The sequence below is a fragment of the Pristiophorus japonicus genome, chromosome 21 (assembly GCF_044704955.1).
Source record: "Pristiophorus japonicus isolate sPriJap1 chromosome 21, sPriJap1.hap1, whole genome shotgun sequence".
In the NCBI taxonomy this organism is placed as follows: domain Eukaryota; kingdom Metazoa; phylum Chordata; class Chondrichthyes; family Pristiophoridae; genus Pristiophorus; species Pristiophorus japonicus.
The window spans coordinates 35,013,701-35,040,435 of record NC_091997.1 but is presented as its reverse complement, the minus strand read 5'-3'; the positions used below and the strand labels follow the sequence as shown (position 1 = coordinate 35,040,435).

At 48.4% G+C, this 26,735-nt stretch overlaps 1 protein-coding gene and 1 long non-coding RNA gene across 3 annotated transcripts in view; one reads left to right on the top strand and one right to left on the bottom strand.

The window, feature by feature from the left end:
• Positions 1-25,890, bottom strand: LOC139233929 (cytosolic 5'-nucleotidase 3-like). Of its 2 annotated transcripts, XM_070864608.1 has the most exons (9): positions 25,608-25,890; positions 20,802-20,900; positions 11,273-11,342; positions 10,511-10,557; positions 9,092-9,177; positions 6,894-6,983; positions 6,050-6,212; positions 3,266-3,466; positions 1-477 (listed from the first exon to the last, which is right to left on the bottom strand). In XM_070864608.1, the coding sequence occupies exons 1-9, from the start codon at positions 25,689-25,691 to the stop codon at positions 322-324; spliced, it is 996 nt and encodes a 331-aa protein (XP_070720709.1). In that variant the 5' UTR covers positions 25,692-25,890; the 3' UTR covers positions 1-321. The 2 variants fall into 2 exon arrangements, with proteins under 2 accessions (XP_070720709.1, XP_070720710.1); XM_070864609.1 differs by lacking the exon at positions 20,802-20,900.
• The window catches only part of LOC139233931 (uncharacterized), a 58,019-nt gene continuing 56,744 nt past the window's right edge, over positions 25,461-26,735 (top strand). Inside the window, exon 1 of the long non-coding RNA XR_011588241.1 lies at positions 25,461-25,752. This is a non-coding gene — a long non-coding RNA (uncharacterized lncRNA). The remainder of the gene's footprint in view (positions 25,753-26,735) is intronic.

Sequence of the window (26,735 nt, the reverse complement as noted above, 5' to 3'; positions counted from 1 at the left end):
TTTAGGTTGTTTTACATTGAGAACTTTTAATTTAAAATAACAGTAAAATGACTGCGGTGGAACAGAGAAGGGCCCAACGAGTTCTTCCATTTTGCCTGTGAATGTTTTACGCACAATTTACCCACAAACAAGCAAAGCAACGAATACAGTAGATTTTCCGTGGACTGATTTGACATGGGACCCTTGCAGAGTCTGCACTCTCACTTTCACTTTCAAATACTAGGTACAAGCTTGGCTGTCCCATTGACCCAGCCCCGCATGGCAGGCCCCTCAAACCTCCACCCATCTCTCCATGCTGGGCCAAGTGTTGGGTCGAGCAAGTCACTCTCTCGGACGTTTGCGGGCCCTTAATGGTGCCGCCGGCAATGGGACGGGTGCGAGAATGTGCTGCAGGATTCCATTCACCACGTCCAAGGTCCCATCCTTCACCAGGACAATGTCGTAGGAGTCCAGGTATTGTTCCAGGAGCTGTTCGACCTGCAGGAGAAACGGGGATACTGAACACAGGAACAGAGCAGGGAATAACACTCATACAAAAAAAGACTTGGATTTATATAGCACCTTTCACAACCACCAGACGTCTCAAAGTGCTTTTGGAGTGTAGTCGCTGTTGGAATGTAGAAAACACTGCAGCCAATTTGCGCACAGCAAGCTCCCACAAACAGCAATGTGATAATGTCCAGCTAATCTATTTTAGTGATGTTGATTGAGGGATAAATATTGGTCCCAGGACACCGGGAATAACTCTGCACTTCTTCGAAATAGTACCATGGGATTGTTTATATCCATTTGAGCGCAGACGGGGCCTCGGTTTAACATCTCATCCGAAAGACAGCACCTCAGACAGCATAGCACTCCCTCAGCACTGCCCATCCGACAGTGCGGTGCTCCCTTAGCACTGCACAAGAGGGTCAGCCTAGATTTTTGTGCTCACGTCCCTGGAATGGGATTTGAACCCACAATCTTCTGATTCAGAGACGAGAGTGATGCCCACTGAGCCACAGCTGACACAGGCAAGGCATGTGTGTTTTATATTCGAATCTACAATGAAGCTGCTCCAATGGGTAAACACCCTGCCCGCTGTGGTACTGAGCCTGGCAGAGTAGGAACACCAGGATCCCTGCTCTGTGCTGAATTACCTCATTTCAGCCATGGCAGTGCTCACGACACCTGACCTGGCCTCAGCGACCCTGGGGTTTCAAGTGAAAATCAACTCGTGTTCCGTCCCGCGACACCTATCCAGTGACCCTTGCTGGAAAAGGTGTGTGGATGTTGGCCGAGCAAAGGATTGGGTGTTGGCAGTGATGCCCCCCCCGTCGAATAGTATGCCCACTCTGGGCACCTGAGGCCCAGCACCTGTGTGTGCAGCAGTACCCCAGCGTGGCTCAGCAAACAGACTGTAATTGATTGAGGCTTTTAGGTTTGCGGAAGGAATCGATAGTGTAGATTGAGAGAGACTGTTTCTGCTGGTGGGGAGAGTCTAGGACAAGGGCGCATAACATTAAAATCAGAGCTGGGCCATTCAGGAGGAAAGTTAGGCAACATTTCTCCTGCAAAGGGTGGTAGAAAATCTCTCCCACAAATAGCAGTAGATGCTCGCTCAATGAATAATTTTAAATCTATGATAGATTTTTGCTAGCTCATGGTTTTAAGGGTTACGGGACCAAGGCAGGTGGATGGAGTTAAGATACAGAGCAGTCACGATCTCATTGAATGGCTTCCTCCTCTAAAAAATGAGGGAGAGAGAAAAAAGGGAATTATAGACCGGTTAGCCCGACATCGGTGGTGGGGTAAATGTTGGAATCAATTATTAAAGATGAAATAGCAGCGTATTTGGAAAGCAGTGACAGGATCGGTCCAAGTCAGCATGGATTTATGAAAGGGAAATCATGCTTGACAAATCTTACAGAATTTTTTGAGGATGTAACTAGTAGAGTGGGCACGGGAGAACTAGTGGATGTGGTGTATTTGGACTTTCAAAAGGCTTTTGACAAGGTCCCACACAAGAGATTAGTGTGCAAAATTAAAGCACATGGTATTGGGGGTAATTTATTGACGCGGATAGAGAACTGGTTGGCAGACAGGAAGCAAAGAGTAAACGGGTCTATTTTCAGAATGGCAGGCAGTGACTAGTGAGGTACCGCAAGGTTCAGTGCTGGGACCCCAGCTATTTACAATATACATTAATGATTTGGATAAAGGAATTGAATGTAATATCTCCAAGTTTGCAGATGACACTAAACTGGGTGGCAGTGTGAGCTGTGAGGAGGATGCTAAGAGGCTACAGGGTGACTTTGACAGGTGAGTGGGCAGATGCAGTATAATGTAGATAAATGTGAGGTTATCCACTTTGGTGGCAAAAACAGGAAGGCAGAATATTATCTGAAGGGTGATAGATTAGGAAAAGGGGAGGTGCAATGAGACCTGGGTGTCATGGTACATCAGTCATTGAAAGTTGGTATGCAGGTACAGCAGGCGGTGAAGGCGGCAAATAGCATGTTGGCCTTCATAGCGAGAGGATTTGAGTATAGGAGTAGGGAGGTCTTACTGCAGTTGTACAGGGCCTTGGTGAGGTCACACCTTGAATATTGTGTACAGTTTTGGTCTCCTAATCTGAGGAAGGACATTCTTGCTATTGAGGGAGTGCAGCGAAGGTTCACCAGACTGATTCCCGGGATGGGAGGAAGAAAGACTGGATCGACTAAGCTTATATTCACTGGAATTTAGAACAATGAGAGGGGATCTCATAGAAACATAGAAAATTCTGATGGGATTGGATAGGTTAGATGCGAGAAAAATGTTCCCGATGTTAGGGAAGTCCAGAACCAGGGGTCACAGCCTAAGGATAAGAGGTAAGCCATTTAAGACCAAGATGAGGAGAAACTTCTTCACTAAGAGAATTGTGAACCTGTGGAATTCTCTACCACAGAAAGTTGTTGAGGCCAGTTCGTTAGATATATTCAAAAGGGAGTTGGATGTGGCCCTTACGGCTAAAGGGATCAGGGGGTATGGAGAGAAAGCAGGAATGGGGTACTGAAGTTGCATGATCAGCCATGATCATATTGAATGGTGGTGTAGGCTCGATGGGCCGAATGGCCTACTCCTCCACCTATTTTCTATGTTTCTTCCTAATCTGAGCGACCCCTGTGTTAACCAGGTTCGGTTCTGGGACCTCAAATATCTGAGTGAACCCCAGTGGTGAGGGGCAACGCTAGGAATGTGCGCCCACCGCGCCCCCCACCCCCGCTCACAGCTCTCTGCTCACCCTGTCGTTGAGGAATCCGATTTTCAGGATGTTCTCCTGGTTCTGGACTCCGTCAGCCATGTTGAGGTCCCCGAGCGAGTCTCCCAGGAGAACGACGTTACTGTACTCGGCCAGCTGCTGGAAGTATTCTGTGTTCCGCAGGGCCCCTTCATGCTTGTTGAAAATGTGGATCAATTCGCCTTTAAATCCTTTCAGAACTCCCTGAGTGTGGAAGAACAAACAAATGCATGAAAACTGGATATACTTGCCTTGGAGGCGGTGTGACGAAGGTTCACTAGATTGGTCCCTGGAATGAGAGGGTTGTCCTGTGAGGAGAGATTGAGCAGATTGGGCTGATACTCTCTGGAGTTTAGAAGAATGGGAGGTGATCTCATTGAAACGTCTAAGATTCTTGGCGTGCTTGACAGGGTAGATGCTGAGAGGTTGTTTCCCCCTGGCTGGAGAGTCTAGAACCAGGGGGCAAAGTCTCCGGGTAAGGGGCCGGCCATTTCAGACTGAGATGAGGAGGAATTTCTTCACTCAGAGGGTGTGAATCTTTGGAACTCTCTGCCCCAGAGGGTTGTGGAGACTCAGTCGTTGAGTATATTCAAGGCCGAGATCGATAGATTTTTGGAGGGTAGGGGAATCGAGGGATATGGAGAACGAGCGTGAAAATGGAGTTGAGGTCGAAGATCAGCTATGATTTTATCGAATGGCAGAGCAGGCATATGGCCAACTCCTGCTCCTAATTCTTATGTTCTTAAGAAGTGTTACTGGTCCATGCAGTTCGTGCCTCGCACTTGTGTTCGACACTGAGTCTTGCATTTCTATAGCGCCTTTCACAACCACATAACGTCCCAAAGTGCTAAACAAACAATCGTATTTTTGAAGTGTAGTCACTTTTATGTCAATATGCGCACGGCAAGCTCCCACAAACAGCAATGTATCCTGTTATGGGATGTTGAGGTGTCACTTTCCCGCTTTCACACCCGGACATGGGGAGCAGACCCTGGAAGTGTTGACATGGACACCAATAAAACAAACCTATGGGAACAACTCCCCTATGTTTAAAATCACAGAAACCAGTCTGCCCTCTTCCCCTTCCCCGCCATCACCCCCGTACCCATTAGAAGCAGAAAGATAAAACTCCGTGAAAGTGTGGGTGTGCCTGTTTCAAATGCTCACCGTTGGTGCACACACTGGGTGGCACCCAGTCCCAGGAATGGTGCAGTCATTCCTCAATCATTAATCTCCGCGCCTCACGAGCTGTGTTAATAAATCCTGACTATTCCCAAATCTGATCCCATCCACCGGCAAAACTCCAACTCAACAACCCCCCGCCACCCTCATCGTGATTCACCCCGGGGGCAGAGTCTCAAACCAGCACCAGAAATACTTCACCTCGCAACCTCGTGACCTCCCAGAGCCCCGCCCCCATGAGAAAATGCTGGAATCCATTGTTAAGGAAGTGGTAACAGGGCACTTAGAAAATCATAACATAATTAGGCAGAGTCAACACGGTTTTATGAAAATGAAATCATGTTTGACAAATTTATTAGAGTTTTTTGAGGATGTAACTAGCAGGGTAGATAAAGGGGAACCAGTGGATGTAGTATACTTGGATTTCCAAAAGGCATTTGATAAGGTGTCACATAAAATGTTATTGCACAAGATAAGGGCTCATGTGATTGGAGGTAATGTGTTAGTATGGTTAATGGGCAGAAAACAGAGAGTAGGGATAAACTGGTCTTATTCAGGTCGGCAGGCTGTAACTAGTGGGGTGCCGCAAGGATCAGTGCTGGGGCCTCAGCTATTTACAATCTGTATTAATGACCTCGATGAATGGACCGAGTGCAATGTATCCAAGTTTGCTGACGATACAAAGCTCGGTGGGACAGTAAGCTGTGAGGAGAACACAAAGCGTCTGCAAAGGGATATAGATAGGCTGAGTGAGTGGGCAGTGAGGTGACAGATGGAGTATAATGTGGGGAAATGTGAGGTTAGTGACCGGTAGGAAGAATAGAAAAACAGAATATTTTTTAAATGATAAGAAACTTTTAAATGTTGGTGTTCAGAGAGATTTGGGTGTCCCTTGTACAGGAAACACAGAAAGCCAGTATGCAGGTACAGCAAGCAATAAGGGAGGCAAATGGCATGTTGTCCTTTATTGCAAGAGGGTTGGAGTATAAGAGTAAGGAAGTCTTGCTACAATTGTACAGGGCCCTGGTGAGACCACACCTGGAGTACTGTGCACAGTTTGGGTCTCCCTATCTGAGGAAGGATATATTTGCCTGGGAGGTGGTGCAACGGAGGATCACCAGACTGATCCCTGGGGTGAGAGATTGTGTAGAATGGGCCCATACTCTCTGGAGTTTAGAAGAATGAAAGGTGATCTCATTGAAACATAAGATTCTGAGGGGGATTGACAGGGTAGATGCTGAGAGGTTGTCTCCCGGGCTGGGGAATCTAGAACCAGGGCTCACAATCTCAGGATAAGGGGTCGGCCATTTCTTCACTCAGAGGGGGGTGAATCTTTGGAATTCTCTGCCCCAGAGGGCTGTGGATGCTGATTCTGAATATATTCAAGACTGAGAGATAGATAGATTTTTGGAGTCATGGGGAATCAAGGGATATGGGGATCGGGCAGGAAAGTGGAGTTGAGGTCAAAGATCAGCCATGATCTTACTGAATAGCGGAGCAGGCTCAAGGGGATGAATGGCCGACTCCTGCTCCTATTTCTTATGTTCTTATGAGAAGCCCCGCCCCATGCAGGAAGCCCCTCCCCCACCTCAGTCGCTCACTCACATTCTCGTCGAAGTCCATGAAATTTGACACCACCGTGACATTTTCGTGATAGACGCCAAACCGGTGGATTATTTCTTCCAGGATGTCGCCGACACCGGCCGAGAATATGAAGACGGGAATGTTGTGCTTATTTAGTTTATCGAAGAAATCTTTGTACCCGTCCCTGTGAGAGAAAACACCACATCACACACGGCCGATTGCCAAACAGAGAGCTGCAATCATTCAACGTCTGATCACAGCTCAAAGAAAGGGAGCGAGGAAGGAATAAAGGAAGGAAGGGAGGGAGGGAGGGAGGAATAAAAGGAAGGGAGGAAGGGAGGAAGAGAGAGAGAAAAGAACTAACTTGCATTTCTATAGCGCCTATCACAACCTTCAGACATCCCAATATGCTTTACAGCTAATGAAGTATTTTTGGAGTGCAATTACTGTTGTAATGTAGGAAGTGCGGCAGCCAATTTGCGCACAGCAAGCTCCCACAAACAGCAATATGATAATGACCAGATAATTTGTTTTTGTTATGTTGATTGAGGGATAAATTTTGGCCAGGACACCGGGGAGAACTTCCCTGCTCTTCTTCGAAATAGTGCAATGGGATCTTTTAGATCCACATTAGAGGGCAGACGGGGGCACGGTTTAACATCTCACCCTAAAGACAGCACCTCTGACAGTGCGGCGCTCCCTCAGTACTGCACTGGAGTGTCAGCCTGGATTTTTGTGCTCAAGTCTCTGGAGTGGGATTTGAACCTACAACCTTCTGACTCAGAGGCAAGTGTGCTGCCTACTGAGACATTGATGGGACCTAAACATCAGAGAATACGTCACACACGATGGCTCACTCCATTACCTCAGCGCAGCGTCCGATTCCCTCACGGTTTCTGCCAACTTGTTCTTTTGGATCCTCTGCCCCAGGAGGAGCTCATGGACCTTCGTCCACCTACCGAGAGAACACAGATCCCGGGGTCAGTCCAGGGTCACAATAGCACCGTTCCCAACCAGTTACTCGCCACTTGCAACAGCACTCGAGAACAAAGCAACCCGCTTGATTGGCGCCTTAAACATTCACTCCCTCCACCACCGGTGCCCCCTGGCTGCAGTGTGTACCATCTACAAGATGCACTGCAGCAACTCGCCAAGGTTTCTTCGGCAGCACCTCCCAAACCCACGACCTCTACCACCCAGAGGACAAGGGCAGCAGGTGCATGGGAACACCATCACCTCCAAGTTCCCCTCCAAGTCACACACCATCCCCACTTGGAAATATATTGGCCGTTCCTTCATCGTCGCTGGGTCAATGTCCTGGAACTCCCTCCCTAATAGCACTGTGGGAGCACCTTCACCACACGGACTGCAGCGGTTCAAGAAGGCAGCTCACCACCACCTTCTCAAGGGTGATTAGGGATGGGCAATAAATGCCGGCCTTGTCAGCGACGCCCACAATAACCTGGAATGAATGTTGAAAAAAACCTCTCTAAATCGGTGATAAGACGAGCGATTAAAATACAAAATCACAAGATTTCTGCAAGTTTATTTAAACTCGTGCCGTGCTGGACTAGATTTATGGAGCACGAGCTTCACGGGCTCAGAGTGGGTATGGCACATCACATCAACACAGAACCGGGGGGAAACAGAAATAATCCCCCTCCCCCTAATGCAGCTTCCCCGGCAAATGCAGCTGGTCAGATGATACTGAGCCCCACAGGCCTGGGAGGTCCCAGGTTACTGGGGAACCATCAGCACGGGCAATTCGGTTTTACACAAGAACACAAGAAATAGGAGCAGGAGTCGGCCATTTGGCCCCTCAAGCCTGCTCCGCCATTCAATAAGGTCATGGCTGATCTGGTCTTGGCCTCAATTCCACTTCCCCGCCGGCTCCCCATATCCCTTGACTCCACCGTAGTCCGAAAATCTGTCCATCTCCATCTTAAATATATTCAATGACCGAACCTCCACAGCTCTCTGGGGCAGAGAATTCCACAGATTCACGGCCCTCAGAGAGAAGAAATTCCGCCTCATCTCCATTTTAAACGGGCGACCCCTTATTCTGAAACTATGCCCCCTAGTTCTAGATTCCCTCACGAGGGGAAACATCCTCTCTCCATCCACCCCGTCGAGCCCCCTCAGAATCTTATATGTTTCAATAAGATCACCTCTCATTCTTCTAAACTCCAATGAGTATAGGCCAAACCTGCTCAACCTTTCTTCATAAGACAATCCCTTCATTCCAGGAATCAACCTCGTGAACCAACGCCTGACCAACGCCCTGTACAGTTGTAGTTAGTTTTATTCCCTTCCTAACCCAGAGGTGATGAGTCCAATTGCAACATCCCCTGCCCTGCCGCAACCCTCGCCGTCCTGCCCCCACCCTGCCCCCGCATCCCCGCCCTGCCCCCACCCCTCCCCCATCCCAAAGCACTTCACAAACAAACAAAGCATTAACAAACAACATTTGACCCTGAGCCACACCAGGAGATATTAGGCCAGGTGACCAAAAGCTTGGTCAAAGAGGGAGGTTTTAAAGGAGCGACTTAAAGAAGGAGCGAGAGGCGGAGAGGTTTAGGGAGGGAATCCCAGAGCTTGGGGCCCAGGCAGCTGAAGGCACGGCTGCCAATGGTGGGGCGATGGAAATCGGGGGAAGCGCAAGAGGCCAGATTTGGGGGAGCGCAGAGATCTCGGGGCATTGTGGGGCTGGAGGAGGTTACAGAGATAGGGGCGGGGGGGAGTGGTTGGGGGCGGGGGGTGTGCGTGAGCCGGGGGGGGGGTGGGGGCGGCGTGTGTGTGTGCGCGAGAGGGGGGTGTGTGCGCGTCGGGGCGGGGCGGTGTGTGTATGTGCGCGAGAGTGGGGTGTGTGCGCGCCGGGGCGGGGCGGTGTGTGTATGTGCGCGAGAGTGGGGTGTGTGTGCGCCGGGGAGGGGGGGGTGGTGACGTGTGGGGGGGGGGGGGCAGTGTGTGTGTGCGTGCAAGAGGGGGGTTGTGCATGCGGTTGGGGGGGGGTGCTTACAGACAAAGGAAAGTAGAAGAAAAGCCTGAGGCTGGTGACCCTACCACTCTATCATCGGGGGCAGCTTGTCCTCGATGCTGCGGGACGGGTCGACCTCGATGGGATAGTAGATGCGGAAAAGCTCCTTCAGCTGCAGTGGGAGAAGGAGAATCGTTAACCCCTGCAGTACCGCCAAGTCACTCCTGCTTATTTTACTGTCCCAACATCGTCCGCCCTCCGCACTGCCGGGGTGGGGGTTGTGGGAGGGCCTCGTGTCGGAGACGGCGAGTTAAGCTGCTCACCAGCGTTCCTCTCCCTCCGTGTGCCGACGTCCTGCTCCAGGCAGCTTGCAGTGTGGGATCGTCCAATCGGCTGCATAGAACGATCCCGTCACATCCAGTGCTGAACGAGGCAGCTCGAACCCCAATTAAACTCTCCCCATATCACAGAAACAACTTGCATTTATATAGCGCTTTTCACAACTTCAACACGTCTCAAAGCGTTTTCCAGCCAATGAAGTACTTGTTTGAAGTGTAGTCACTGTTATAATGTGGAAAACATGGCAGCCAATTTGGACACAGCAAGATCCCACAACAACAATCTGATAATGACCAGATAATCTGTTCGTTATGTTGATTGAGGAATAAATATTGGCCCCAGGACACCGGGGATAACTCCCTGGCTCCTCTTCAAAATAGTGCAGAGGGATCTTTTATGTCTACCAGAGAGTGCAGCCTCTCTGAAATAAACTTGCAGTGCTGTAGGGATAGAGTGGGGGAATGGAGCTGACTGGATTAGTCTACAGAGAGTCGGCATGGACTCGATGGACTGAATGGCTTCCTTCTGTGCCGTATGACTCCATGATGTGTGCAATAATCGCACACACATGACACAACACTTAACATATACGCCACAAACAATCACACACACGCGCGCAACTCACATGTTGGAATATTGTCTCTAGTTTTGGCCTGGGAGAAAGCCCAGCGACGGTTCAGGAGCCCTCAGGGACTGAGAGTGGGTGCTGCTCCCTGGGTTAAAGGCTGAGTGGTCGGGGTGTTTGAAATAAGGGAGAGAGTTGACAGAATGGAGAGGGAAAGACTCTGCCCCCGGGGAGGGGAATCCCGAGCAGGAACGGAATCCGAGTTTAGCCAGGTAAAGGTGAACCCAGGGAAAAGGCCTTCGCACCGAGGGACGTGAGAGTCAGGGACATGCTGCTCCACAATTAACTGAGGTGTTTAACAGGCAGAGAGATATTTAGTGGGGAAATAAGATTTGGCGAGAGGGCAGGGAATTGGAATTGAAATGACAGCAGGATATTGTGACCCCACAATCCTTCCCCACAGGTTCCGGGCAGTGGACCATGTGGCGAGAGAGGGCCATCATTCTAATCTCACTGTGACAATTCTCTGCTCCTCAAACATTCCCAGGTGCAGGGGAGAGCCACACTTTATTCTATCTGTAAATATGGAGACACCAGTTACCTTTTCCCTGCATTCCTCGCTGACTAAACTGCTTTCATCAATAATATCTGCAAAAAACCCAAACAAACAAGAAGAGGATTATTACCGGTCGGACTGCGAGGGGAAAGGTCCGATCCTGCTCATAGTCCACATCAAACACTGTTCATTCACACCGTTCCTGCTGTAAATTCCCTTAAACCGTCTGGAAAATTATCCCCTCACTAAGACAGTATCAATGCTGGGCACAGATGTTTGCACTTTCTTTCCTCAGTGTTAGAATCAAACTCTCCCAGGGCAGGTACAGCACGGGGTTAGATACAGAGTAAAGTTCCCTCTACACTGTCCCATCAAACACTCCCAGGGCAGGTACAGCACGGTGTTAGATACAGAGTAAAGCTCCCTCTACACTGTCCCATCAGACACTCCCAGGGCAGTTCCAGCACGAGGTTAGATACAGGATAAAGCTGCCTCTACACTGTCCCATCAAACACTCCCAGGGCAGGTACAGCACGGTGTTAGATACAGAGTAAAGCTCCCTCTACACTGTCCCACCAAACACTCCCAGGGCAGTTCCAGCACGAGGTTAGATACAGAGTAAAGCTCCCTCTACACTGTCCCATCAAACACTCCCAGGGCAGGTACAGCACGGTGTTAGATACAGAGTAAAGCTGCCTCTACACTGTCCCATCAAACACTCCCTCCACTCTGGGTGCCCATCTTCCCTTTTGCGAGGAGACCCCTACCCCGACGACTCCTGCCGCAGAAGCAGACAGAGGTACTCACCATGACAGGTCGGACTCCGTTTGCCATTTTTGTCAAACGGAGTTAAAGTCTTATCGAAATCGGTGATGACCTGGAACAGAAAGAGTGGGCCATCAGTGGGAGCAGATCGCACAGAGACATGTCACGGCTCCAACACTGCCTAAAATGCAAAAAAACACGCACCTGGGATGGGACCCTGCAGGAGAAATCAGACCTCGCACAGAATTCAGCTCCTGCCTTTTATTCATAGGCCCCATCCCATGGCCCCCATAAACCGGTCCTCCCCCTCCCGCGGACCCACAAACCAGCCCTCCCCATTCCGCGGACCTCCACAAACCAGCCCTCCCCACGGATACACAGAGACTCATGTGACCGCGTTTAATTCATGACAAACAGGCGGAGTTATTCTCTTTATAATCCCAAAGTTCTGTTACAGAAAGGACAGAATAATCAATGATACCTCGGACAGTTCGATGAATGATTCACATCGGGCTCTGTGCATGATCTACCAAAATTCTCTGGACTCTAGGGAGGTACCAGCAGATTAGAAAGCAGCTAATGTAATGCCTCTGTTTAAAAAAGGGGGCAGACAAAAGGCAGATAACTATAGGCCGGTTAGTTTAACATCTGTAGTAGGGTAGCCTGGAGGAGGAATTCATAGAATGCATACGGGATTGTTTCTTAGAACAGTATGTAACAGAACCTACAAGGGAGCAAACTATCTTAGATCTGGTCCTGTGTAATGAGACAGGAAAAATAAACGATCTCCTAGTAAAAGATCCTCTCGGAATGAGTGATCACAGTATGGTTGAATTTGTAATACAGATTGAGGGTGAGGAAGTTGTGTCAGAAACGAGCGTACTATGCTTAAACAAAGGGGACTACAGTGGGATGAGGGCAGAGTTGGCTAAAGTAGACTGGAAACACAGACTAAACGGTGGCACAACTGAGGAACAGTGGAGGACTTTTAAGGAGCTCTTTCATAATGCGCAACAAAAATATATTCCAGTGAAAAAGAAGGGTGATAAGAGAAGGGATAACCAGCCGTGGATAACCAAAGAAATAAAGGACAGTATCAAATTAAAGACCAATGCGTATAAGGTGGCCAAGGTTAGTGGGAAACTAGAGGATTGGGAAAATTTTAAACAACAGCAAAGAATGACTAAAAAAGCAATAAAGAAAGGAAAGATAGATTACGAAGGTAAACTTGCGCAAAACATAAAAACAGATAGTAAAAGCTTTTACAGATATATAAAACGGAAAAGAGTGACTAAAGTAAATGTTGGTCCCTTAGAAGATGAGAAGGGAGGTTTAATAATGGGAAATGTGGAAATGGCTGAGACCTTAAGCAATTATTTTGCTTCGGTCTTCACAGTGGAAGACACAAAAACCATGCCAAAAATTGCTGGTCACAGGAATGTGGGAAGGGAGGACCTTGAGACAATCACTATCACTAGTGGGGTAGTGCTGGACAGGCTAATGGGACTCAAGGTAGACAAGTCCCCTGGTCCTGATGAAATGCATCCCAGGGTATTAAAAGAGATGGCGGAAGTTATAGCAGATGCATTCGTTATAATCTACCAAAATTCTCTGGACTCTGGGGAGGTACCAGCGGATTGGAAAGCAGCTAATGTAAGGCCTCTGTTTAAAAAAGGGGGCAGACAAAAGGCAGGTAACTATAGGCCGGTTAGTTTAACATCTGTAGCTTGAAACTATCATCAAGGAAGAAATAGCGGGACATCTAGATAGGAATAGTGCAATCAAGCAGACGCAGCATGGATTCATGAAAGGGAAATCATGTTTAACTAATTTACTGGAATTCTTTGAGGATATAACGAGCATGATGGATAGAGGTGTACCGATGGATGTGGTGTATTTAGATTTCCAAAATGCATTCGATAAGGTGCCACACAAAAGGTTACTGCAGAAGATAGAGGTACGCGGAGTCAGAGGAAATGTATTAGCATGGATAGAGAATTGGCTGGCGAACAGAAAGCAGAGAGTCGGGATAAATGGGTCCTTTTCGGGTTGGAAATCGGTGGTTAGTGGTGTGCCACAGGGATCGGTGCTGGGACTACAACTGTTTACAATATACATAGATGACCTGGAAGAGGGGACAGAGTGTAGTGTAACAAAATTTGCAGATGACACAAAGATTAGTGGGAAAGCGGGTTGTGTAGAGGACACAGAGAGGCTGCAAAGAGATTTGGATAGGTTAAGCGAATGGGCTAAGGTTTGGCAGATGGAATACAATGTCGGAAAGTGTGAGGTCATCCACCTTAGGAAAAAAAACAGTAAAAGGGAATATTATTTGAATAGGGATGATAGAAAATTCAAACAGGCTCATTTAGACAGACTGTGAAAATTCAGAGACCCCCAAGTCAAGGCTGCTACATGCAATTCGGCATGTTGCATTAACTCATCAATCAACTTGACATTTTAGGACCCTTGGGTAGTGAGCCAATAAGATCAAAGAAGGCGAGTTCTTTTCTGTAAATTGATCCAGGTATAAAATACAGCCATTTTGACCACGTGTCTCAGTAAGAACAAAGACCTGGCTTGAAGCCAAGCAGTTTGTTGCTCTCTGCCAAGATTAAAAAGTTAAAACTACCATCGGAGTTTGTATTTCATTGGAAATTAAGAGATCTAACAATTTTGGCGCTGCGAGCAGGCTCGCTGAGGAAAGAAACTGAATTTTGGACATCGGACCTACATATTGAGGTAAGGACGCCTCTTTTTAAAAAAAGTCCTCGGTCAAAAGTCTAAATTCGCCTCTCCTTCTACGCGATTCCGAAAGCTTCCAGTTTGCGAACCCTCCGGTTGGTAGTCGGCTCGAGGTCCCATGGACGTCTAAACTTCGGCAGTGTGTTAGTTAATTAATCACCGACCGATTGATCGGCTAGCAAGCCTACGACTCGAGACCCCAGTAAAGAACCCTAGTAAAGAAATGGCAGCAGGAGACAAGAACAAAGAATTGCCTACAACTGTTAAAGGTGGGCAGGCACCACCTGAAGTTTCGGTAGATTTAATTCTCGAACAGTTGAAAGAATACATAGAGCAACAATTCAACTTATCTAAAACCTGTATTAAGATCGAACAAAAGTACGGAACCTCCAAAGGACAATGGTCCTTGGACGAGATTAAAAGGGTCTGGGGAAAAACGACCCGTATGAAAAATAAAGAGCGAACTAGATGGTCCCTAGCGGTTATGGGCCAGATCCGAAACTGGAATGAAATTATAATGCATTCCCAACATGATCGAGAACTGACCAGTACAAAGGATCAATTGCAAGCAGTTTGTGCACAGCTGCGACAGAAAAAGCTTGAACTTGAAAAGCTGGAAGCGGAAGTTAAAGATCTTAAAGGTGAAATTAAAGAATGGAAAAAATAATTCGGTCAAGAGACAGTAATAGGAAAAGGAAAATGTATTGATCAATTCCCAGGGTACCCATGTTTGGATAAATTAAAAGCACAAACCCGAAGACACGACCGAGGAATAGATACGGTTTCTGAATCCTCCGACAATACAGTGTCGGAGGATGATGAAGAATTAGGGGTGCGCTTTGCCCCGTTTAAAAAAAGACGAGTTGTAGTCAAATCAGAAGAGACTGCGGATGAGGATGGAACCAAAAAAACAAAGAAAAGGCTGTATGCAGAATACTTAGTTCATGATCTGGCAGACCCAGAGAAAATTGATAAATGGTCCAAGGAATTGCCCAATCCAAAGAAAAGAGGGAGTGAAAACGTGGGACCAATTGGACCGCTTAAGAAATATATATCAACTTCATCCCTGGGACGGAGTGCAAATTTTGACCATAATGGTGCCAAAAACACAGGGAAGAAAATTACACGACAAGGTAGATGAAGCTTTGGTGCAGAATGAGCAAGAATTAGACGCAGGATGGGAGGCGATTAAACACTGGCTGCAAGCCTTCAGTCCAGCTAAGACAGACTGGGGAAAAATTGCAGTCTGCCAACAGAAAGGAACAGAGGAGGTCCTGGAGTATGACGAGCGGTTTAGATGCACGTGGCTAGAACATTCGGGTATGAATAATACGGATGAGGAAATGGATGAACAAGTGTTTGGACCCCTGAAAGCAGCTTTCGTGGCAGGTCTAAAGCCAGAACTGTCCAAAATGCTTAAGGTAGTGTTACCGGACTGGGAAGGTAGAGGAACTACCTTTGCAGCATTGGTGGATCGATGTAACCAATTAGATCGGGATATGGGAGCTAAAGTCCGAGCTGTACAGGCTATGGGATGGAAATCCCAGGATTCCGATATTAGGAAAATTACCCGGAAAATGTCACTATTGTGGGAAAGAAGGTCACTGGGCCAAGACGTGCAGGGCAAAATAGAAAGGTCGTGGCTGGGGAAGAGGACGCAGCCAGGGATACAATTCAGCCAACAAGCCAGGCTTGTCACAAGATAATGACCTCATAGAAGCATTTAAGCGACTGACAATACAACAACAGAAGGAGTTACTTGGGATAGCAAAAAACGATTAGAGCCCACCCTGGCCCCCCTCCTCGCACTAATACAACAGAGAGGATATGGGATATATATAACTGTGAGGGTGGGCAATAAGGATGTGGACTGTCTTTTAGACACAGGGGCGGAATTAACATGCCTACCCCAACAATATGTAGATGATATCCTGCTAGCTTCAAACACGGAAGAACAGCATGAACAAGATTTACGAGCTTTGCTGGATCACCTTCGGCTGAAAGGACATAAAGCCAGCATCGACAAAGCACAAATCACCAAGAAGGAACACCATGGCCCCAGGCACTACCAATAGTGCTATGTAGCATTAGGGCAACCCCGAACAGAACTACAGGTCTAAGCCCATTTGAAATTATAACAGGAAGACCCATGTCACTGCCAGGAACTATCGATTTACGGAATGACACTTTGTTATCATACTATCAGAACTTAACCAATGCTATTAGTTCTGTTTCCCGACAGGTATCGGCAGCTTGGGGTAATCCACCCAAAGGAGGACACGACATCATCCCGGGAGTCTGGGTGTATGTGAAAAAGTTGCATAAAAAACCTTTGGGTGCCAAGTGGGAGGGACCTTATCAAGTGTTATTGACCACCCAGGCAGCTGTTAAAGTCCAAGGAAAGAAAGCCTGGATCCACGCTTCACACGTTAAACGAGCACCCGTAACTGAAGCTGAAATCTAATAAGGACAATTACTTTTTGCCAAAATGTATAAATTTACTGTATTATTGATTGTAGGTATTCTAGGCATAGGCCTACTTCTTACTAGCCGACCCTCTGCACCAAAGGGAAATAGTAGGGTAGCAAGGGAATTACATGTAAATACCTTTTTATATATGTCATACATTTATGCCAAACAAGGTAACATTTCTAGTTGTTGGGTGTGTACGCATATTCCTATTCACTCAAAGGGAGGGATTCCCTTGAGGCCAGTTCCCTTGAATATCTCGGAAATGGCTGAGTGGATAATTAATCAAAATAAAACAGGCAATGCGTTTCAGGATACGGAAAACTGGGCACGTAAATGGAAGTCAGCAGGTTACAATCTGACTACCTTTGAAGGGGGATACCAACCGTGCTACAATAATTCCAAACGGCCCCCATTTTTTGTTATCACTAATACAACGGGAATAGGAAGACCGGGGGAATCGGTCTGTCTGATTAGAAACATCAAAGGAGGCCAAAATATGGGGTACAGTAACTGCTCCCGGAATTATAATATAATCAAGCCACGGAACCGTCCAAACTGGGCCGATGTGGGAATTTTTAACGTAACGGGGATTCTGAATAAAACAGATGGAAAAACCTGGACAGGTCCCGGAGTGTTGCTGACAAAGAAACAGTTAACATTCATTGCATATAATGGCACCTATTGGGTGTGTGGCCACAAGGCCTACCCTTGGCTGCCCCAGAATTGGATGGGATCCTGCTATTTAGCCTACATTGTGCCTTATATAAAGTCACTGTCGGAACATTTACACCGTCCTAAGAGAGCTATCACAGAAACAGAGAGGTTCTTTGCCATCCTGATCCCTGGGTATGGGACCGCCAAACTGGCAAGTGAATCCATTAACATGGCATCCGTTGTGGAACGAGTAGCCAATGATACCTCAGAGGCCCTAGTTAAAATCAATGCAGAAATGGTAGCAATCCGCACAGTAGCCCTACAGAATAGACTGGCCCTTGATTATATCCTGGCTGAAAAGGGAGGTACTTGCGCCCTACTCGGAACTGAGTGTTGCACATATATCCCAGATAGCTCCGAAGAAATTACCCACTTAGCGGAGCATATCCAAAAGGAGGTAGAAAAACTTAAGCAACCCCCATCATTCACTTTGTGGAGTGGAGCCACTGAATGGTTAGGTTCAATAGGAACTTCATTGTTGGAAGGTTTAATTCTATTTGTTGTAATTGTTTTACTTTTATATTGTTTGTTTATGTTGATTAAATGTTGTTGCGACCAGGCGGCTGTAGCTGCTGTCCCGCAGGTGAGACACCTTGCAGGTCCCAGCAGACCGTCTGTACGTGGCACAGAGGTATGTTATGCTTAAGGAAAGGTTGTTTACTGGTTGAATTAAGACATTGATTTGGATTAAATTGGAATAAGGTTAATTAACCTACTAAAACCAGACTTCCATTGCGGCCACGATGGAACTCGGGTTGGTGTAAATTTATGTGGAAGCTACTAGTCCGGACATGTGGCGAAACACATCAACAAATTTTAGAAGGAAACTCTATTAACATGTATGAAATTATTTTGTAGAATGTTTTAACCAGTGATACCTGATGTTTTATGATTCAGTTTGTGAAAGAATCAAAGGGGGGATTGATAGAGTATTCAAACAGGCTCATTTAGACAGAATGTGAAAATTCACAGACCCCCAAGTCAAGGCTGCTACATGCAGTTCTGCATGTTGCATTAACTCATCAATCAACTTGACTTTTTAGGACCCTTGGGTAGTGAGCCAATAAGGTCAAAGAAGGCGAGTTCTTTTCTGTAAATTGATCCAGGTATAAAATACAGCCATTTTGACCATGTGTCTCAGTAAGAACAAAGACCTGGCTTGAAGCCAAGCAGTTTGTTGCTCTCTGCCAAGATTAAAAAGTTAAAACTACCATCGGAGTTCGTATTTCATTGGAAATTAAGAGATCTAACAAGGGAGAAATTACAACATGCTGAGGTGCAGAGGGACCTGGGGGTCCTTGTGCATGAAACTCTTTTAGAGTCTACCTACAAAACATAAAACATTAAATCGTGCCACCCGACCTGGGTGACACACCAGACATTTACAAGGCCCTTTTTTTCCTTTTTTTTGGTTTTTTTTTGTGTTTTTCTTTTTTTTTTGTTTTTATTATTGGGCACTAAAATCACAATTTTCCAGTGCCCCCTATAAAAGGGAAGGGGACACTAAAAGCACCGGCATTTAAAACAAATTAAACTTTAAAACGTAAAATCAAATTAAAATTTGGTTGCCGGGCGTGATGATGCACTGCAGTCCCTCCGGTGCCCACCTCTCGCGGAAGGCCGCGAGCGTACCGGTGGACACCGCGTGCTCCATCTCCAAGGACACCCTGGACCGGATGTAAGAGCGGAAGAGAGGCAGGCAGTCAGGTTGAACGACCCCCTCGACCGCCTGCTGCCTGGACTGGCTGATGGCACCCTTGGCCGAATCCCAAAAAGTTAGTTTGCAGGTGCAGCAGGTAATCAGGAAGGCGAATGGAATGTTGGCCTTCATTGCGAGAGGGATGGAGTACAAAAGCAGGGAGGTCCTGCTGCAACTGTATAGGGTATTGGTGAGGCCGCACCTGGAGTACTGCGTGCAGTTTTGGTCACCTCACTTAAGGATATACTAGCTTTGGAGGGGGTACAGAGACGATTCACTAGGCTGATTCCGGAGATGAGGGGGTTACCTTATGATGATAGATTGAGTAGACTGGGTCTTTCAGAAGGATGAGGGGTGATCTTATAGAAACATTTAAAATCATGAAAGGGATAGACAAGATAGAGGCAGAGAGATTGTTTCCACTGGTAGGGGAGACTAGAACTAGGGGGCACAGTCTCAAAATACGGGGGAACCAATTTAAAACCGAGCTGAGAAGGAATTTCTTCTCCCAGAGGGTTGTGAATCTGTGGAATTCTCTGCCCAAGGAAGCAGTTGAGGCTAGCTCATTGAATGTATTCAAGTCACAGATAGATCGATTTTTAACCAATAAGGGAATTAAGGGTTACGGGGAGTGGGCGGGTAAGTGGAGCAGAGTCCACGGCCAGATCAGCCATGATCTTGTTGAATGGCGGAGTAGGCTCAAGGGGCTAGATGGCTTACTCCTGTTCCTAATTCTTATGTTCTTATGAGGACTAGGTGCGTGGGGGCTATTTTATTTCCATTTTCTCTCAGGATGTGGGCGTCACTAGCAAGGCCGGCACTTATTGCCCATTTCTAATTGATTTGAGAAGGTGGTGGTGAACCGCCTTCTTGAACCGCTGCAGTCCGTGAGGTGAAGGTGCTCCAACAGTGCTGTTCGGGCGGGAGTTCCAGGATTGTGACCCAGCGACGATGAAGGAACGGCGATATATTTCCAAGTCAGGATGGTGTGTGACTCGGAGGGGAACGTGGAGGTGGTGGTGTTCCCATGCGCCTGCTGCCTTTGTTCTTCTAGGTGGTAGAGGTCGCGGGATTTGGAGATACTGCCGAAGAAGCCTTGGCGAGTTACTGCAATGCATCTTGTAGATGGTGCACACTGCAGTCACAGTGTGCCGGTGGTGAAGGGAGTGAATGTTGAAGGTGGTGGATGGGGTGCCAATCAAGCGGGCTGCTTAGTGCTGGATGGTATCGAGTTTCACAAGTGTTGTTGGAGGAGATTGTTGGGACTTTTCATGAAGGACATTGTCACAGCCCGGAGACGTGTATGGTGCAAATATTACCCATCACTCATCAGCCCAATCCTGAGTGTTATTCAGGACCGGCTGTAGGCTGCAAGGATTCCCTGATTACTGCTCAACATAAACCCGCCACAGGGGTAACTAAAGGCTGCCCACAGCGCACGCCCACCCATTGGGGCAATTAGGGATGGGCAATAAATGCTGGCCTCATCAGTGACGCCCACAATCGAGAATGACATTTTCAACAACTGACTCTTTAAATCACTGTAAACCCAGCACTGGGGGTAACAGGACTGCCCCCACTGTAAACCCAGCACTGGGATAACAGGACTGCCCCCCACTATACACCCAGCACTGGGGGTAACAGGACTGCCCCCCACTGTAAACCCAGCACTGGGGGTAACAGGACTGCCCTCCACTCTACACCCAGCACTGGGGGTAACAGGACTGCCCCCCACTGTAAACCCAGCACTGGGGGTAACAGGACTGCCCTCCACTCTACACCCAGCACTGGGGGTAACAGGACTGCCCCCCACTGTAAACCCAGCACTGGGGGTAACAGGACTGCCCCCCACTATACACTCAGCACTGGGGGTAACAGGACTGCCCCCCACTATACACCCAGCACTGGGGGTAAAAGGACTGCCCCCCACTGTAAACCCACCTGCAGTTTGGACGCTCCCCCATCACGGAGGGAGGAGATGATTTTTTTGACATGCTTCGGATCCCGGATATGGACTGTGCTGTTTTGTAATTCTGGTACCTGCGGAAAAATTAAAACAGTCACCCGGAGAATATTACATCAAACTCTCCGAGTAAAGACAGACACAGCACCTCCTCCTGTAAAGAGGTGTGGGGCGATAAACCCAGGGACAGCCAGTACGTTACTAATTATTATATATTAAGCACGATGGGTTCTCTCTAGATTCTGCTGGTATTTGAACTGTAGGTGGAGCTGGAAGCATAACGTTACGTGACCAAGTGATTATAATGGAATTGAACCAGCGTTACACAATGGCCCCCGATCCAACAAACTCTAGCCACCAGCCCCCCCCAGGTAAAACTCCGCTCCCCCTCCCCATGAGCAAAGATTTGGTGCTCAATATCCCCCCTCGCCTAAATTATTGCCTCTCAACTCCCCCCCCCGCCCCAAGCTTCAGAAGCTCAACATCTCCCCAATGAGTACAAGATTGACCCACAGACTCCCCCATATCATATCATAGGCGGTCCCTCGAAATGAGGATGACTTGCTTCCACGCCAAAAAAAGGACGAGTTCACAGCTGTTTCAATGAAGGACCCGAACTACATGTTGAAGGGTGGAAGATGCCTGTGCGTGATTTTTTTTTTAACGTGGGATGACCGTTGCACACCAGCCACCACACGGGCTTGACAGAGCTAGGTCTTGGTCCAGTGGCAAGGATCACCCAAGTCAACTGAGACCAGCTCTGCTGCATGGTCCTCGTGCACACACATATCGCAGTGTGGGCTGGCCCGTGCTGCCCCTGGGCCCCGATCACGTCCCTCCACAGACTCTCGCCGCTCCTTCGCCCCGACCTCGCTGCTCCTGCTGTATCTGCCCACGCTCCAATCACCGACCTGAACCTTGATAACGTCACTCTTTACAGCCGTTGCCCCCCTGCACCAGCTCGCACTGTACCTTGTAGTGGTATGCCTCCACACTGCCCATGGCCGCCACTCCTTTTATGGCCCCGACCTGCCGCTGATGTTTCTTCGAAGCTCCATAAATCTAGTCCAGCATGATATGAGTTTAAATAAACTTGTGATTTTGTTTTTTTAATCGCTCATCTTATCACCGATTTAGACAAGTTTGTTTCAACATTCATTCCAGGTTATTGTGGATGTCGTTGGCAAGGCCGGCATTTATTGCCCATCTTGAACTGCTGCAGTCCATGTGATGAAAATGTTCCCAAAATATATACACGAGCTGTAACGCACTCCCCTGGCTGGGGAGTCTAATACTACTTTGGTCCCCAAGTGCCGATGCCGGGTTGAAATAGTGAGTCAAATTTGTCCAGGATCTGTGAGCATGATATTCGCTCCACAGAAGAAATTGCATTGACATCGCCCCATTTCCAGTTCATGACACCAAGCCAACTCCTCCCCAGCAGTGCGGGACCATCCCCCGGGACAATCCAGAGTGGCAACCTGTTCTCAGAATCTTTGTGGGTCACGACTACTGTGGCGCTGCCTAGCACCGGAATGATCCCCTTTGTATATGTCCGTAGCTGTGCGTCAATTGGCAATAATTTTGGCCTCCTGGCCTTGGACGCCCACAACTTGTCGAACTGTTTGATACTCATCAGGGACTGGCTGGCCGCTGTGTCTAGCTCCATTGATACTGGGATGCCATTGAGGAGCAATTTCATCATTATCGGTGGCGTCCTGGTATATGAACTGTATACGTGTTCCACATGGACTTGCTGAACTTCAGCTTCCAGCGATTTCCCCCAGTGTCCATTTGACCTTGTAGGGCTTACATCGTCCCCATTCTCCTCGTACATCAACCTGGCTGCAGGCTTCCTGCACATATGCGCCAAGTGACTGCTGACGTTGCAGTTTCTGCAGGTATATTGCTGATACCTGCAAGCTCTGGCTGGGTGTTTGCCTCCACACCTCCAACATGAGCCGTTGTTAGAAACAAAAGGTCCATTACCAGTCGATCGTCTCTGTCTCTGTAACTGTCCTTAAGCGCACCATTAACAGGTGTTGATGGCCCTATTATTGGCTGCACTGTCCCTTGCAATGGCATGAATCGCCGTTCAGCTCGCCATTGTCTCTGTTGAATTCCCCCTTTGGGTTCGACTACATGCTCGGGCATGTCCGATTGCCCCTGTCTGCCTGGAGAACTGTGTGCCGTGTTAACAATGTTTACTCCCTGTCCATTTGCTGCATTTAAACCAAGATTTTTGTCAAACATCATTCTGGTCTCTTCCTCCCCTGAGATAAATGTCTGGACCATCAAAGCCGCTGTTTCCAGGGTCAAGTCCTTGGTCTCAATCAGTTTCCTGAAAACCCCAGCGTGCCCGATGTCAATAAAAAAATCTCGCAGCATCTCCGCTCTGCATGCATCTGGGAACTTACATAGGCTCGCCAGTCGGCGGAAGTCAGCCACGAAGTCTGGAATGCTTTGCCCTTCTTGCCGCCGGTGCGTGTAAAACCGGTGTCTCGCCATGTGCATGCTGCTCGACGGTTTAAAGTGTTGCCCGATCAACTTACTGAGCTCTTCAAAAGTCTTGTCCGCCGGCTTCTCTGGCGCTAGGTCCTTCATCAGGGAGTACGTCCTGGATCCACAAACAATCAGGAGAGGAGCCCTGCGTTTGTCGGCCGAATCCTATCCCAGCCATGCCTTAGTGATGAAACTTTGCTGTAGTCTGTCAATAAAATCATTCCAATCATCACCAACACAGTATCTCTCGTCTGTGCTGCTAGTGGCCATGCTCGCGTGGTTTAAATCCCAGTTTCTCGTCGCCAATATGCCCTTACTACACAATACAAATGCAAACGAGGCCCATACTAGAGAGAAGGTCACTCTGTGACCAGTCACCTTGATTAGCCAGCACTGAAGTGATGAAGTTGGGTGGAGCTTCCCCTTTTATACCTGAAAGTCCAGGTTAGAAGTGTCTCCCACAAGTTCACCACCTAGTGGCCAATGTTCTCACAGTATACAACTTAGGTCAGTTTATACATGGGTTACAATGACAGTTGAATACATGACACTTGGAAAATGGGCTATTTGACCATGAAGGGCATCGCGGCCAGCCCAGATGGTGTCCTCACTCAATGCCCAGACACAGAGAGCGCCCGGGAGCACAGTAAGCATCGGCTCCACAAGGATTGTTGGGCATTATCTGGACACTACATTTTAATATTTCTCACTGCAGAAAAGAGCTGGCAGCCCTTGTTGTGGGAGGGGCCCAGGTACTTTTCCATGTTGTACGCGAAAGCCACATCTGATGGCCGGTGGTGGTCTGGGAAGTTACAATGGAGGGTCCATTATTAAGCAATGTGAACAGGTCAGTGATCAAGCCATTACCTGGAATGAGATAACCCTGAGAGGCGGGAAACCAGAACAAAAGAAAGACATTAAGCCCCAGATCAGTTGGATGCGAAACGCCATCACTGGAATACACATGGGTCACTCGGACAGGATCCTCGAAACAAGGAAAACTTTATTGGACCAGAAAAGGCCAACAGACATGGGATATAAAAGGTGGTCATGTGGCCATCTCGCTCTCCCTCTTTGCTCTCGCTTGCTTCACCCCTACAAGGACCGAGCACTACGTCTGGGACGGAGCGAAGAAACCATAGACAGTATGGAACCAGAAGAGGCACGTTTTCACCAGAAGCAGCGAGTAAGCCAACGAATCGATGGGCATTATCCCTGCCCACGCATTGTTAAGATCACAGCCACTGTGTGAGGAGGTGTTGTGTGTTCTCCCAACCAGGCCTTAGAAGGGTTTTAGTGGGGAGGTTTTGCTGCAAGGACCATAGGGATATGCCCAGCCAGTCGGTACAGATTACAAAAAATCTGTAAAAGGACATAGACAGGCTAAGTGAGTGGGCAACAATTTGGCAGATGGAGTATAATGTTGGAAAGTGTGAGGTCATTCACATTGACAGAAAAAAATCAAGAGCGAGTTATTATTTAAATGCAAAGTGCTGCAGTACAGCAGGACCTGGGGGTACTTGTGCATGAAACACAAAAGGATAGTATGCAGGTACAGCAAGTGATTAGGAAGGCCAATGGAATCTTGGCCTTTATTGCAAAGGGGATGGAGTATAAAAGCAGGGAAGTCTTGCTACAGTTATGCAGGGTATTGGTGAGGCCACACCTGGAATACTGCGTGCAGTTTTAGTTTCCATATTTACGAAAGGATATACTTGCTTTGCGGCAGTTCAGAGAAGACTCACTCGGTTGATTCCGGGGATAAGGGGATTGACTTATGAGGAAAAGTTGAGCGGGTTGGGCCTCTACTCATTGGAATTCAGAAGAATGAGAGGTGATCTTATCGAAACGTATAAGATTATGAGGGGGCTTGACAATGTGAATGCAGAGAGAATGTTTCCACTGATGGGGAAGACTAGAACTAGAGGGCATAATCTTAGAATAAGGGGCCGCCCATTTAAGACTGAGATGAGGAGAAATTTCTTCTTTAAGAGGGTTGTAAATCTGTGGAATTCACTACCTCAGAGAGCTGTGGAAGCTGGGACATTGAATAAATTTAAGGCAGAAATAGAGTGTTTCTTAAATGCTAAGGGCACTTACTGCACAGAACCTGCCACCCTCTCCCTCCCGGGGACATCAGCAAACCTGGGCCGGGAGCGAGAGCTGCAGGCTGCCCCCATCCCCCTCCTCTCTCCGGGACCTGGGACACACGAGCCCGCCGGTTATTTCGGGGTGCGCTCCCCGATTTGGTGCAGAAACCTCGGGCAGTGTGCGCCTCTCACCATCTTGTTTCCTGCTCGGAGCCGAATCTCTGCAGCAACAGCGGAGCACTGGGCCGGCCTCGGGGCCAGGCCTCTACGGGACATTCTGCGATCCACTCTCGGTGTACCAGCGGCGGGGCGGGCTCAGGATGCGCCTGTTTTGGAGGTTGGAGCAAATGCTTCGGCCAGCTGGAGGCTCGGAAACAGCCGCAGCGGGCCGCAAACACACACACAATGCGCAAACTCACTCAATGCGCAAACTCTCAGTCCGCAACCTCGCTCACTCCGCACCTGCCCAGGACACTACAACCTGCTCTACACCCCTAAACCCTCCCCCTGCACCCTAAGCACTGCTCTGCACCCCCTACCCCCGATCCTCACCCCCCTGCCCCACATCTCTAACCCCTCCCTGCCCTAAACCCCACTCTGCACCCTCCCGAACCCCATTCACTGCCCCACACCCCCTCCCTGCCCTAAACCCCACATCAAACCCAGGGCACCTGTACCCCGCTCTGAACCCCCAAATCCCTCTTTACACCCCTAACCCTACCCCCTTCCCTTAACCCCAATCCCCACATCGCAACCCCCCCCACTGCACCCCTAAACCCCACCCTGAACCCCAGACCCTAATCCCCTTCACCCCCTAGCCCCACCTCCTGCCGTTCTCCCAGATTGTTGCGCTCCAGTGCCCCTGCCCTCTATTTCCCGTTCCGCACATTTCCCTGTGACCCACACCCTGACCCCTCACCCTCTAGCTGCTCAAGGCTGGTACAGAGTTCCAAGAAAAGAAAGACTTGCATTTATATAGCGCCTTTCACCTCAGAGATCAGCCATGGCTCAGTTGGAAGTGTCCTCGCCTCGGAGTCAGAAGGTTGTGGGTTCAAGTCCTACTCCACAGACTCTAGGCTGACACTCCAGAGCAGTGCTGAAGGAGTGATAAATATTGGCCGAGGACACCGGGGAGAACTCCCCTGCTCTAGCGGTGAGGGATCTTTTACGTTCACCTGAGAAGGCGGACAGGATCTTTGTTTAACGTCTCATCCGAGAGATGGCACCGCTGACAGTGCAGCACTCCCTCAGTGCTGCACTGGGAGCGTGAGCCTGGATTACGTGCTCAAGTCTCTGGAGTGAGACTCGAACCCACAAGCT